This window comes from Poecilia formosa, unplaced genomic scaffold (assembly GCF_000485575.1).
Source record: "Poecilia formosa unplaced genomic scaffold, Poecilia_formosa-5.1.2 Scaffold174, whole genome shotgun sequence".
NCBI lineage: Eukaryota > Metazoa > Chordata > Actinopteri > Cyprinodontiformes > Poeciliidae > Poecilia > Poecilia formosa.
This window is the reverse complement of record NW_006800113.1, coordinates 590,575-603,924: the sequence shown is the minus strand read 5'-3', so window position 1 is coordinate 603,924 and position 13,350 is coordinate 590,575. Positions and strand designations below refer to the sequence as shown.

Sequence of the window (13,350 nt, the reverse complement as noted above, 5' to 3'; positions counted from 1 at the left end):
CTGATATCAAAATAAAAGGAAACAATCTGAGTGGCAATAGATTAATATGGCACACAGAAAACCAACCTCCATCTAAAAAACATAACCCATATGTTTCTCAGCGGTATTAGTTGACACAAGTGCAGGTGAAACTTCCACATTGGCCATTTTGACACCATTTGAAAACTACGGGTTTTTCTTAGGTTCTTTTCACATCTCAGCACAGACAGTCGTTCCAACCAATAATGCTTTTTGAGACAAAATAAGAGTTAAAATATTGCAAACATATACTGAAGTGTTCACTTCTCCTGTCAAACGTCATAAGTTTCTCGGGACTCCATTGGTCGATATGAATGATTAACACATCAGGGTGAAGAGAATCTATAAAGGTGTCAACAAAACTCATCTAGTCAACATTGTTCACCAATCAGATTGAGGGAAGTAAAGCAAGAGAATGTAGAGGAAGCCCAGCACTCTGAGGCTCAACAAGTTGTCTGTTATGTTTCCTGTTTTTCCTGCTCTGATTAGCTTCCTCCCTGTATCTGACTGAGCCCAGCAAAAAAAATAAAAAAATTAATTTCACCTCACCCTATTTTGAGCACACATGACTGTGTGAATACTGTGAACCCAAAACATTTTCTTTTAAGAGCAGAAATTATATCTACATTACTGGTGGGAGCACATATCTCATCATATCATAATGTTATGCCAGACTGCTGTAAAGAAAAATTAAAAAAAGGATGCAGCAGATGGCTTAAATGTGAAGTTGAACCTAGACGTTTAAATGTATTCAATGCATTTAAACGTCTAGGTTCAACTTCACTTCCTCACTGTGAAGTTAAATCAAACTGAACGTCTCGTTTTAGGTTAGAATTGTGTGTGGATTACAATAATTAATTTTTTTCTAATTGCTAAATGTCAGAAATCAAATAACAAAAACCAAAAAACTTGTGAAGATGCTGGCTACGACTGGTAGGCATTATTATCCAGTGACAAGTGTACTCTACCAACGTGGGCTGAAAGGTCACTCAGGGAAGAGGAAGCCAGAAACATAAAAAACATATTGCTGTGCAAACAGGGACACAAAGTGTTGATCTCAGTCCAATGGAGAAGTTGTGGGTAGATTTCAAAAGTGAGAAGCTCATAGATGGAAACCCAAAACTTTCAATCAAAAGTCACAATTCAAAAGCAACGCTCCCAAAAATTGAGGAAATGTCTGTAAACTTGTGATTTTGAAGAATAATTTGGTGGAGTATCTGCTTTAACCAATAAACCTCCAGCTGCCAGTCACGCATACAACAGTGCTGCATCGATATAATAGACTCAGAAGTGGCCTGGAGTGGTCCGTCTCCACGCCGCTCCTTTGTGTGGTCACACCTGAAGCAACAACCTTTTCGTCTTCCCCGCATTCATCTGATTGATACTAATATTCATCAGCAGGCTGGTGGCCCGTGTCTCAAGATGGGGGGTTAACGAACACTTTGTCCGCGCACGCCGCTGTGTGTGTGCGCGAGCACGCCGCAGATGCAGGGGGCCCGAGCTGTAATCAAATCACAGCCGCCCCCTCATCTCCGCCCTCATCAACCACCAGTGGTGTCTCCTTGCGTACGCGCCAACACGGTGCCCCGCGGGCTGCCACTGGAGTTCAGCACAGACGCGGCGGACAGCTGAAACGTGTCTGTGCGCTGAATAATAGTCGAGGGTTTGCCCAGATAAAGAGGTCTGGACTCGCGGCAATGCCGAGCACTAGGAGTACAAATAACTAACCATTATCTCTCATTAGCATCCGTGGCTAACACAGGGCCCACGCTGAGCGGCGGAGGGCCCTCACGCTGGGCCCACTCCTGTATGATTGATGGCAAAACAGCATCGGCCACAATAACAAGACAAAAAAACAAAGCGCTAACAATATATCTGCTGGAGGAGGCGAGGTAATAAAAATGTAGACAAACAAAAGGAAGTGGGGCTAATCAAGAATGCCAGGCGCAGCTCATTAATCTAGGAGAGCCGACGCCGTTTTGAGGACTGGAGATAAAGTCCAATGACTGGCAACTTGGGAAGATGACGGAGGCTTGTCCTCTTTCAGCTGCTATCCTTTCATCAGCTGCTAAAACAAAAAGGATAAAATGGGAGGGGAGCCGGAAAAGAGGAGGGGGCTGAAGCTCATCCAAACATTTCACTAAGGTAATGATCAATTAAACTGAAACCAATTATTCGAGCTTTTATTTCTACAAATGTTGATGTTTTCAAAGTTTCTCAAAATTAGAAAATGAAGGCTCTCAACAAATAAATGTAAGGGGAAGACTGTGGACTTCCCCATTACCCGATAGCCAATTATTTCATTAAATTAATGAAATAAATTAACTATCGGAAGAAATTGTGTTAATTGGCGTAAAGTTAATGTATAGGAGGAAGTCCAACAGCATTTTAGAAACAAAATATAATGTAAAGTTGTCTATTTTTTCATCACTTTTGCACCTCTATGAGCTGCTTTTCTTTTTTTTTTTTTTGCTCCTATGGAGCCTGTTAATATTTATCATTCACCACGCATCAGTTCAGACCTGCTGGGGCACAAATATTCATCTAGACGTCGGTGAGTTTCTTATATTTAAACAGAAAATGTTATCTCATAATGACCAGTGTGTTTAATACACTGCTGCTGTAGATACACAAACATGACTGACCTTTTTTTAAGTTTCTCATAAACATCATAGCGTCAATCCTTAAGATGCTTCGCCATGTTTGTAGAGCTGCTCAGCTTTGGAGCCGCCACCCTGCAGAACAGCTTGCATAAAGGCTTACCCAAAGCTTTCCCTGCTAGTCTTCTTTGTAGCAAAATGCTGCAAACAACACTAGAGGTCACAAAGTTTCTAAGGAGTTTTAACCTTTCAGGGCCACCTCACCGTTTTGACTGTCAGCCTTGCGTAGCGCAAAACGATTTGGCAAATTGACTCACTTTGTTTTGAATTTGAAGCAAATTATCATCAGAAAAAGAAAAGCTCTCTTTTTGTATTGCTTATGTTGAATAATTGATCATTTTTGAAAGCCCTGATTGAGATGCACCCGAGAGCAGCTGGTTAGAGTCGAGCATTTATTCAGCCATGTCTGTAATCACTTTAAAAAAAAAAAAAAATTAAGAACATCAGGTAACATATGTGGCCAAATTGATTCTAAAAGCCAGACAAGAGTTATGGTCTAAAAAGAAAACTAAAGCAATAAAGCCTGTGACTCAGAAGCAAATATTTTTGGAATGATATAATCCAAGAACATAGAGTGTTAGTCAAAAATGGTAACACTACCAAGATTGTGTAATATAAAGCTGGAAAACACACACCAACATCTAAACAAAGATCCAGCCTAAAACAACAGGTATAACAGCATTACAGAAGATTGAATATTCAATTTCCTTTTTGCTTTCATGTGACCAAATGTTCACAACTCATGATTCATCCAGACTCCAAACCTGTGAGTATGGATCGTGAAAGCTTGACATAATATCTGTGGGATTTATTTTGAGACAAAGAGGACAAAAATGTACACTGCAGCAGGAAGGACAATCTGGAACAGCACAAGCATGACAAATCAAGAAAAATAATCTTCTTGTCATGTTTTGTATTAATAAATTACAGTACAAGGAATGCTTAGATTTACAAATATTGTCCCTGTCATTCTGCCAGGCTGAAACAAAAAAAAGTCAAGAGTCCACTGCAGGCTCCATCCCCTCCAATAACGACAGATAATTTTCTGATTTATTGTCCCACAGTAAAGCAACATCGCCGTCACAGCAACAGCTCATCTTTCCACACTGAGCTGTCCATCAGGTGTCAACGTAAAGTGTGTCGTCCTCACCTTCTCTCTGTCTTCCACCAGATCACTGAGCAGGTCGTCAATGTCCAAGATCCCTCCATCCGTGTACTCCAAGTGGTGGATGTTCACAGGAACCTCTCCATGTTCCTATGGGGGGAAATGTATAATAATCACCACAAGACATTTGAATAAACACTACCAAATCTTAAAATTAATAGCGGGTGAGTCCATTACATCCATAAAGAAATTTAAACTCCAGAAAAGTTGTGTGTGTTTTTCCTTCAAAGGACTGTAAAATATAAAAAGTATCCAGGTTCTTTTATTTTTCATTTAATCTGGTGAGTTATTAAGAACAAATTCTTATTTGCAATAACAATGACAAGGGAAGGACATGGGAAGATCAAGCAGCACACAGATGGATGACAGATTTATTTTTGAATCAACAGAAAATGAAGTAATTACAAAAAAATATATCCATATTCTCCAAATAATCTTCCTCTGACTTCACTTACTAAGTGTATAAAAATGCATTCTGCTTGCTGGTGTTTCTGGACTGAAAATACCAGCTTGTCCTTAGAATAGATGCATTTCAGACTCAAGAAAGTGAAGCACAAAAAGGTGGGTAAGAAACATAAAGGCAGAAGTTGTTGAAAACTCTGATGTGTAACATTTTATCTGTTCCCAGAAGTCTCTGGTGTTATTATTGGAACATGTTGGACGCCAGGAAGCCCTCTCCATGTTTGGGGGTCGCAGTCCAGAGTTCTCCAATTACCACTGGGAACACTGAAGACTCACATTTCCATAACTTCTTCATTTCATCATCCTCTGTATTTCTGGAGCTTTTCATCTTCATTATGCTGCTGTCGTTTGGGATTGCTTCATCTATAACTTTCGTCACTTTCTGTGGTTTGACAGCAAATCAATGTCCAGTTGTTTTGCCTTAGCCACTTAGTTGGGCAATAGCCTCATCATTCTTCACCACCTTTACAGGTGAAGCCAGGAAAACTCCAGCCAAAGCAGCTTTAGCTCTAGGAAGACTTTCCACAAGTCTTAGGAGCATCTTTATGGGAATTTCTAGACTATTTTTCCAAGTGTGTTTCTAAGGTCAGCATTTGAAGGTGAAGATCTTGCGATCTCTGCTTTCACTCATGTCTGCTTTCATCCATGTCATTGGATGAGTCCAATGACATGGATGTCATTGGAGCCGTGTTGGAACATGAAGAGACCTTTCCCAAATTGTACCCATAAGGTTGTGGACGATATTACATGAAGCAATAAGAGTTGTCTTCACCAAAAGGATATTAAATAACCACTTTGCTGAAAAGTAACTTATTCACCAACACTAACACTTGACATACAGCTGATAAGCAAAAGTGGTTCTCATGGTAACTTCCAAACAGAGACAATGAGGTCTTTGTTTGCAATGGGTTCCTCAAATGCCAACCACCTTCAGTGCTGCTGTGTGGCTGATGTTCTTCTGGTTTCAAATTCAAATTCAAATATACTTCATCGATTCCAAAGGGCAATTATTTAATTATTATTTAAACACTTTGCTGAATAGGTAAGGGTTTCTGAAGCAAAACCTGAACACAACACCATACCTGCTCCATGACGCAGCATGTAGAGAGTATCTACAGCGGTTGTGGTATGAGATAGAGGTGGAGATAAACGTTCAGGTTTTTTTGTTCCGTGGGAAGTGTGGGCACATTCCCGAGCAGGTCAAGAGTACACACCCAAACAGAGACAAAAAAAAGAATGAAGTCAATTCATTTTTGATTGCGCCACAATCTGGAACCCGTTTACCCCAGAAAAAAAAAAAAACAGAGAAGTTCACGAACAATGAAAGCTTCTTCTTTTTGTGACCCAGTCTATAAATGCACAAGCGTTTCATGCAGCTGAAGAAGATTTTGCTAGAAAAAAATATAAACCAGAAAACAAAACAAGGTAATGTCAGTAGAATTCATAGGAACAATTTACACTTACAAGCAAAATGTGAGCAAAGCAAATAAATCATATGAGTTCATAATGTTTGCAGAAGTAAATGGCCTCTTAGAAACCATACATACAAATACAAAGAGTAATACACAAACGCATTAGCAATTAAATTAGTTTATATGGGCTGTAAGCCTGGGACGCTAAGCCCTATTTTGATTAGCTTCATCCCAGCGCTTCTGCGTCTCAATGCTAAAATAGAGGATTTTGAATTTTTCCACAATGTGCATCTCTCAAATCAAATTGCTGGCGTTTTAGATTTATCAACAGAAAGAAAAGCCTTTTTCTCAGTGCTACACCGCCATAGCCAAAGCACCTAGCCTCAGCTAGTAGCTAAATACACAGTAGGTTTCAGACAAACAGGTTTATGGTGTGGTAAGCCAGGGTTCAGGTTAGCTAGCTGGAATGTGAGAGCATCAACTAGACAGACAAAAAGGAAAGAAAAGGCTGAAAGCAACGAGCAAAGCCAAGAGTGAAGATTAGTTTTGAACAGTTCATTTATTCGTACTTAAACGTAGTGCCAGCCACTGGAAATTACAAAATTCTCTATGTATTTATCTACTTTAACTACCTTCAGCTAGCACATAATAGTAGCAGATATGTTTCAAAAAGGGCAACTAGACATAGTATTCCCAGCTGGCTGGAAAAGCAGGTCCAACTAGACTGTCTCCCAGCATTCTTCCTCTCCTAACCAGCCGTTGATGCCCTGTAGACGCAACATTTGCACTTTTGGCATAAGGCCACACAGTCATCACGAGTGTGGATATGGCACTAATTTTGGTCTTTTAATTATGCATTTCAACAATTTGAGTGGAATGAAACGATATTAATGATTTTTTGTAAAACAAGGCGCTAAAGATTGAGCTGTTTTTGAACTTTTCTTTAATCCAAAATGTATGAAAAACTGAGTTGTTAGCATGACATGACAGCAACAGACTTCAGTCAGAGGCCTCTTCAGATTTGTTGCAAGACTGACTGCTACCTCAGATCCTCCCTGTCCAAAGAATCTCCATTAACAACTCTGAAGATACTTGCAAATATGATTTTCAACAACATTTCATTTCCCTATAGAATAAACAGATTATTTTTGTATTAACAGTGCTCAATGCTTCAATATGACAGGACAGTCCCACAGCATGATGCCGTCACCATCATGTTTGACATTTAAGACAACGTTCTTTCATTCGAAAGCCTCACCTTGACTCCTCTTATGCCAATAACGAGTGGATATACAATTTTAACCAAAGCTGTAAGGCAGGAGGAATCTTAATTGTCTGCTTTGGGATGACGACATATCACACGGCTTAATGGAAATAAAGAGGAATGAGTGTGCTTTTCAAGAAGAGGGACTTCACCAGATCACAGGATTAAAGCAGAAGATTAATGCTCCGGTGTTAATGAGGATCACCTCTGCAGGAGAGTTTAAGCAAACCCCAGATAAACACTCTTTTCTCCATCCAACAGTGAATACATGTCACTTTCCAGGAAAAAAAAAACTGCAGGGAGGAAAAAAAAAGGGGGTGGGCGGAATAAAAAATTCCTCTGAAGTTCCTCAGACTGAATCCCTTGTAATACCTTCACTATCCCCAGAAAATAAGTAACAAAAAGGAGCTGAAACTCAGTCAACTGCAGAGGAGAATTACCATGGCGGTTAGAAGAGTAAACTCCCTGCAAATTACACTCCTAAGTCCCCCCCATCATTTAGAAGTGATATCTCTCCTTCCTCTCCCACCCACCGCACACACTGGCGAGCAAAACACGTCATCCCGAGAGGGCGACGTCGCGCTGGAGCGATTAGTGGAGCTAAATTCTGTGAAGCGCTGGTGCTATTTCACACTTTGATCCTCAGAAGAATGTGTCATTATGAAGCTGTAAGAGCACGGTGTGGGCTTAGCTGTGATTAAAAAAAAAAAATTATTATTCCTTTAATGAACGCGTCAACGAGGATTATTCTCAAGTTGGGCCAATTGATGGTGGTGTGTTTAAAGGCGAGAGAAAAACAGAGATGATGAAAAGATGGCAGTTAGTGAAATGTGGGGATTGAAAAAAAATACCCAGTTTTTATTAAAGCTATAAATGAAAGATTATGTTGCTTTTACAAACCTTTCCATGAACTCAAAAATCTAATTGTAATGTTTTTTACTGTAATTTAATTATTCATTACGTTTGATTTATTCACATTTCTGATAATCCGGAAGTAAAAAGTTTTCTGTATTTTCACAATACATCACCTACACTGAAATATTTCTGTTTAAAAACTGAAATCGTACGTATTTTTACTGTATATCCGACTAAAATTGACATGAAGCCTTTTACAAATCTTAACGGAACATTCTTTTACATTTCTAGGGTACATTTACTCATTTTTTTACTGGGATGCACAAATTACACAACCACTTCAATAGGTAGTGTGATGTACAGGATTATATTTGGGGATGTCGCTTTAAAAGGGAGCTGAACCAAATATTTGCATTTTATATCTGAAAAACAAAAACATACATTTCAAAAGGAGTACACTTCTGCAGGCCAATGAGAAGAAAAATCCTCTGCATCAGGAAGTACAATCTCTTATCAGCCAACAAGGAATCATATCTGCTTTATAATGTCGCGTGCCACCAGCTGTCCGTCCATTAGACAGAACAGCGCTATCTCTAACTTTTGCAAACAATGTCTGCGTGAACACATCAGACATCCAGCGAGGTCAAAAGCTGACACAAAACATGCAGAGGAGGAGAATCGGCAGCAGGCTGGAAGGGTTACATTGAACTGTAAAAACGCACTCTGCATAGCTGAGCTGTGAGACACAAAACCCGACAACGCTGGACGACAAACGGGAAGAGAGTTCGCAGCTCGTTTAGCGAGCCGTCACTGTTGAGTTGATGTAGGAGTTTTAGTCTGAGCTGAACCTTGTCCACTTCCGCAGAGAAGTAGGAACTCTGAGTCTGCTGACCTTCAAGGCAAAAAAAATAAAAAATCCAACACGCTACAGGATGTTTATTTTAATATTTAGTTTGGTACACCTGGTGAGATACAAAGAGCTGTTTGAGGCCTTCAGAGAGAAGATTATATCCGTCTAATCAAAATTGGATGCTCAAAATGAATGCCAACGTACCCAGGTGTAACTCGCCAAGCAAGTTAATCTTGTGAGCAGGCCGCAAGATGTCAAAAGAAGTTACCAAAACCCTAAAATGTTTTCACAGAATAGGTTTTTATAAATCACACTCAGAAAAACGCCTGATCAATTTCTACTTTTCTGGGAAATGTGCAAAAAAAAAAAAAAAAAAAAAAATTCACAAGGGCCTTTGCTAAGCTAGAAATAAAAACATTTTGTTTAATTTAAAAAATGGTTATTGATTAAAATCATTTCTTTTTCCCTGAATTCAATAGAACCGAATGTCAGACCTTCACATTTCTGTGAAACATCTTGTTTATGACCTTAATATTTGAACTTTCAGACATCCTTCATCCTCTCAGTTTAGTTCAAGAGATTTCTGCCATGTTTTGCTTCTTTTTGATTGTGTGATTGCAGACAAAACTTATGGAGAATTCCTCCATATACTGATTTCCCACTTTCATACCAAAAAACATAAAGAAACGTTCTTTTGTACAGAGCTTCATATATATATATGAAGCTTCATATACATCCTAGGTGTAAACTCCACACACTCCCACAATCTTCTATTGCCCCCCATCTTATGCAGCAGAAACATTTCTACGAACTTCATCACCACTCAGATAATGTGCAAATGCATGTCTTCCAGATTACACTTTATAATAAGCTATACAGTTTCCTCAACAACATGGCAATGAAAGTAGCTGAACGTGAGGCATAGCTGAGAACACGTTTGAATAAACTGCTAATTAGCACGGTCTACACACGGCATTGTGGGAAAGCTCAGCAGGACTCTGCAGAATGCACATCCACACGCCTGCGGTGATTATCTTCAGGTTCTTGATGCTGTCCCTGCTGTCAGCGGAGAGGTCAGCGAGTGGAGAAACGTGCAGCTAATGCCGGCGCTAAATGGGTTCTGCTGGCAGCTAATCTGCTCCCATCTCTTGGAGTCGAGCCGGACTGTCCTTACACTGCGCAGAGGCCATGGACTGCTGAGTCAGTGTCTTGCATCAGCAGCTAATTAACATGCTCTGTGAAAAGCAATCAAGGCCCGGGTGCATTCTAATCACACGGTCGCGTTTAGCCCGGTGCAGCTTGTGCGCCGCAGCGTGTCGCACTCAGAGTCAACAGGGACCCTCTGGGCAAAGAGGGCTTGGCTGCTGCTGTTGGTGAAGCAAACACTCCACAGCTCAGGGGATCACCGAGAGGGATGAGCGCTGCCGTGCGTGTGTGTGCGTGTGCGTGTGTAGCCATCTAGGTGTGCCGTCCAATCGCTCCTTCAATCCATGCTTCCAAGGCTTCTCCGAACCGGAAACTCGGCGCCCGAGGGAGGGAGAGTGGGCAGGCTGAGCGGGCACCAGCCAACCGATAAGAACGGGGGGCCTGTCACCAATCCTAATCCCCAATCACTCACAGGACAAAGCCTCCTGTCCACCACGCACCTCTCCAGCTGCGGCCACATTGAAGACATCAAACGGAAAACTTCCACCTGCCCGCCGAGATATCGGGGCTTAAACCAGGAGCTATTGTACAGGTAGACAGCAGAGTCTGCCGCCAGAAACACGTGCATCCTCGTCGAGACACACGCCAGCACGCTATCACGCAAGGACAGCATGCACGCAAGCCGCTGATTAATAAAAAGGTCAGCCTGGCAGGATGATTAATGTTGGGAGAGATCGCAACGGTGAGGATGCAGAAGACTGAGGAGTTGTGTCTTTGTGTGGATGTAAACATCCTTGCAGGGTTTCCTACGCATCGTTTATGGAAAAACTCCACATCTAGTTCTTTATATGCTTTAAAATACAAAATAGAGACAGTCATTTTAAATTTACGGACAGTGTTTCTACAGCCGGTGGGTTTTAAATGCGCGAGCTACAAAAACAACAAACTGGAAGTGAGCAAACGAGGAAGAAAGGTAGGGGGTACAGGAAAGCAAAGACTGAAGGAAGAAAACAAAGGAAGTACACAGGGAAGAAAAGATGGAAATAATATAAAAAGAATTAGGGAAAAATAGAAGGAAAGCAGAACAAAATTTAAGCAATAGGGGAAGAGGTCTGGAAATGCAAATATTTTTCTATAACTTTCAAGGTGAGGCATCATTTTCCATCCTTTCCAGACCTGAATAATACTTCATATCCCATACTTTTCCCTTGATTCATTAGGAACTCTGTGTTCAGAAAGTCTCAATTACTTTTCAAAACAAGAGATAAGGACAGAAAAACAGTCCCAGTCCCATCCCCATGCCCCACGCCACACCCCATCCTGATCAGAGGGAATGAAGGCTTTGCTGCATCCTACAAATGCACCGTGGGTGGAGAACATCATGACTCACGCATAGAGTGGAACAATGTGGAAAAGGTTTAAAGAGATTTCTCCTCAAGATAATTACTAGAAACTTTCTGCAAACCACAGCTGTAATAAGACGCCCAGAAACCTGAACGCAAACCACAAGTTTCAGCTCAAAGTCAAAAACTTGCACTTTTCTAAGGGCTTTGTGACACCTGGATTAGCTACGACAAATTTGCAGTTTTGTCCTGTCAATGTTTACTTTCATACATTTCAATTTGAAACCTAGAAGATTGGATAACTCTACTGAATTTAGAGCAACAGCTACAAATGGTGCAGATTTGGGATTTCTTATGAATAGATGAGCTTTCACTGTTTGAGTAAATGCCCCTGTAATGACATTTAAACCAAAAAGAAGAAAAGGTGGGTAACAGGTAGAAAGCCCAAAATGAGGACAAAACTAAATCTGACAGGTGGACTCACCTGAAGAGGATTTTGACAACTTTTACAACCCAAATCAAGAGCTGGTATGCTGAAAACACTTAAACCAAAATGACAAAATGATGTTTTTAAATCAATTGGTGCCAAAGTATCTGTTTAATGGTGTGAACTCTTATGTATGAAACAGGATTTCTAAAAAATGAAGAAAAAAAATATCATACTTTCTTCAACAACATGACTTAAATATGACATTCTGAGATTGAAGTTGTAATTTTGAGGGGAAGAAGTCAGAATTATGAGACTAAATAAAAATGAAACACCTGCCATGAAAAGTTGTGTGAACTTTGAGAGCCACTGCAAAGTAGTAGCAAATTTCCTCGTAATAATATTTAGAATACAAATGTTAAATCAATAAATAAAACTGGAGGAGTTAAAAGGAGTCCTGCAACTTTCTTTTTGAAATATTTTTTAAAAGACATACAACTCACTTTAAATGTTTTGTGGAAATAAAGTAATACTTTTCAAAATAAATAAAAATTTGCCAGAGAGGACGCCAATCAAAGCTGACAGCCAATGCTAGCTATGTTAGCTTTGAGAATAACTACAGCCGTTGGCGTGTCACGTGACCCAACACCTTGATTAAGATATGAGAGGCGTTTGTTACAAAATGACAAGCACGACTGGAATGAAATAAAGTGTTATTGGAGCTAAACCATGCCTATAGTTATGTATATACAAACATTAATAAATAAGTGATGTTATTTTTTATTTTATTTTTTTTTAAAGAGGGCTTACCTGCTCTACTATCCTGCGGTACCTCCGTGTGGCTTGTTCGATTAATTCGCGGACGGTCCATCCAGCTTTACAGGGAACCACCACTGAGGTGTCCCCGAAAGTTACGGTAACTTTCATGTCAGCAACAACTTCTCACTGTAGTTTAAAAACAAACACGCGACAAGAGAATAAATGTAACCCAAGTTTGACAGGTCTGAGGAGCCGAAGCTGCTCCCTGTTTCAGAGGAAAAGCACCTGTCCGTCGAAACCCGAGCAACAGGTGCCTCGGGTCGGGGTGAAATCACGACAAAAAGGAACTTTTTCCGAGGTTACCGAGTTTTTCTGCTGAGCAAACCCCCAGAAAACATGTTGGTTTTTAACAGAGCTCGAAGAAAGCGGCGTTTAAGGCTGGAAAAAAGGGAGTTTTTGTCATACTGAGCCGAGCGCTGATACACCCAAACAAAACAAAGTGAGACGGAAAAACCCGGAAGAAATCACAGATACTCTGCTGGAAAGGATAGTGCGCTCCCACTGACACTACCCGCGTTTACCTGTGTGTGCTTTAGATATCCTTACGTCATATGTGCATAAAAGAAAATCTTTAAAAAAGAAAAAAAAAAGCGTAATGTAAGTGTCGTGTTAACTAACTGAGGTTAGTGTAAATAAACATTCTTAGTAAATACTCAGTATATTTCTTTCTAATTTTGCCTTGTAAAGGTAAACTATTTCAGAATTTGTCACTTAATAACCACTAACCTCAACACATTTTGGTACATTTTTATAGACCGATACACATATAGCAATGATGTTTTTCAAAAAAAAAATTTAGCAAATAAAATCCAGCAGAGTCCACATAGTTACAGCTGTGATGTCTTATTTTTCTGGCGATAGCCATGCTGCTCCTATTTCAAGTTGTTTACATCTCTAAAAAGATCTTTAAAAGCACACCTCTGCCTGCT

At 40.2% G+C, this 13,350-nt stretch overlaps 1 protein-coding gene across 2 annotated transcripts in view; it reads right to left on the bottom strand.

The window, feature by feature from the left end:
* Positions 1-12,952, bottom strand: part of pard3ba (par-3 family cell polarity regulator beta a) — a 128,464-nt gene extending 115,512 nt beyond the window's left edge. The window contains exons 1-3 of one of the 2 annotated variants that reach the window (XM_007565310.2): positions 12,647-12,952; positions 12,413-12,547; positions 3,829-3,933 (exon numbers count right to left, since the gene is read on the bottom strand). In XM_007565310.2, coding sequence (XP_007565372.1) covers positions 3,829-3,933; positions 12,413-12,529 — 222 coding nt within the window. In that variant the 5' untranslated portion in view covers positions 12,530-12,547; positions 12,647-12,952. Of the gene's footprint in view, positions 1-3,828; positions 3,934-12,412 lie in introns of both variants that reach the window. The other variant, XM_016678146.1, reaches the window with a different exon arrangement.
* Between the last annotated feature and the right edge of the window lie 398 nt (positions 12,953-13,350).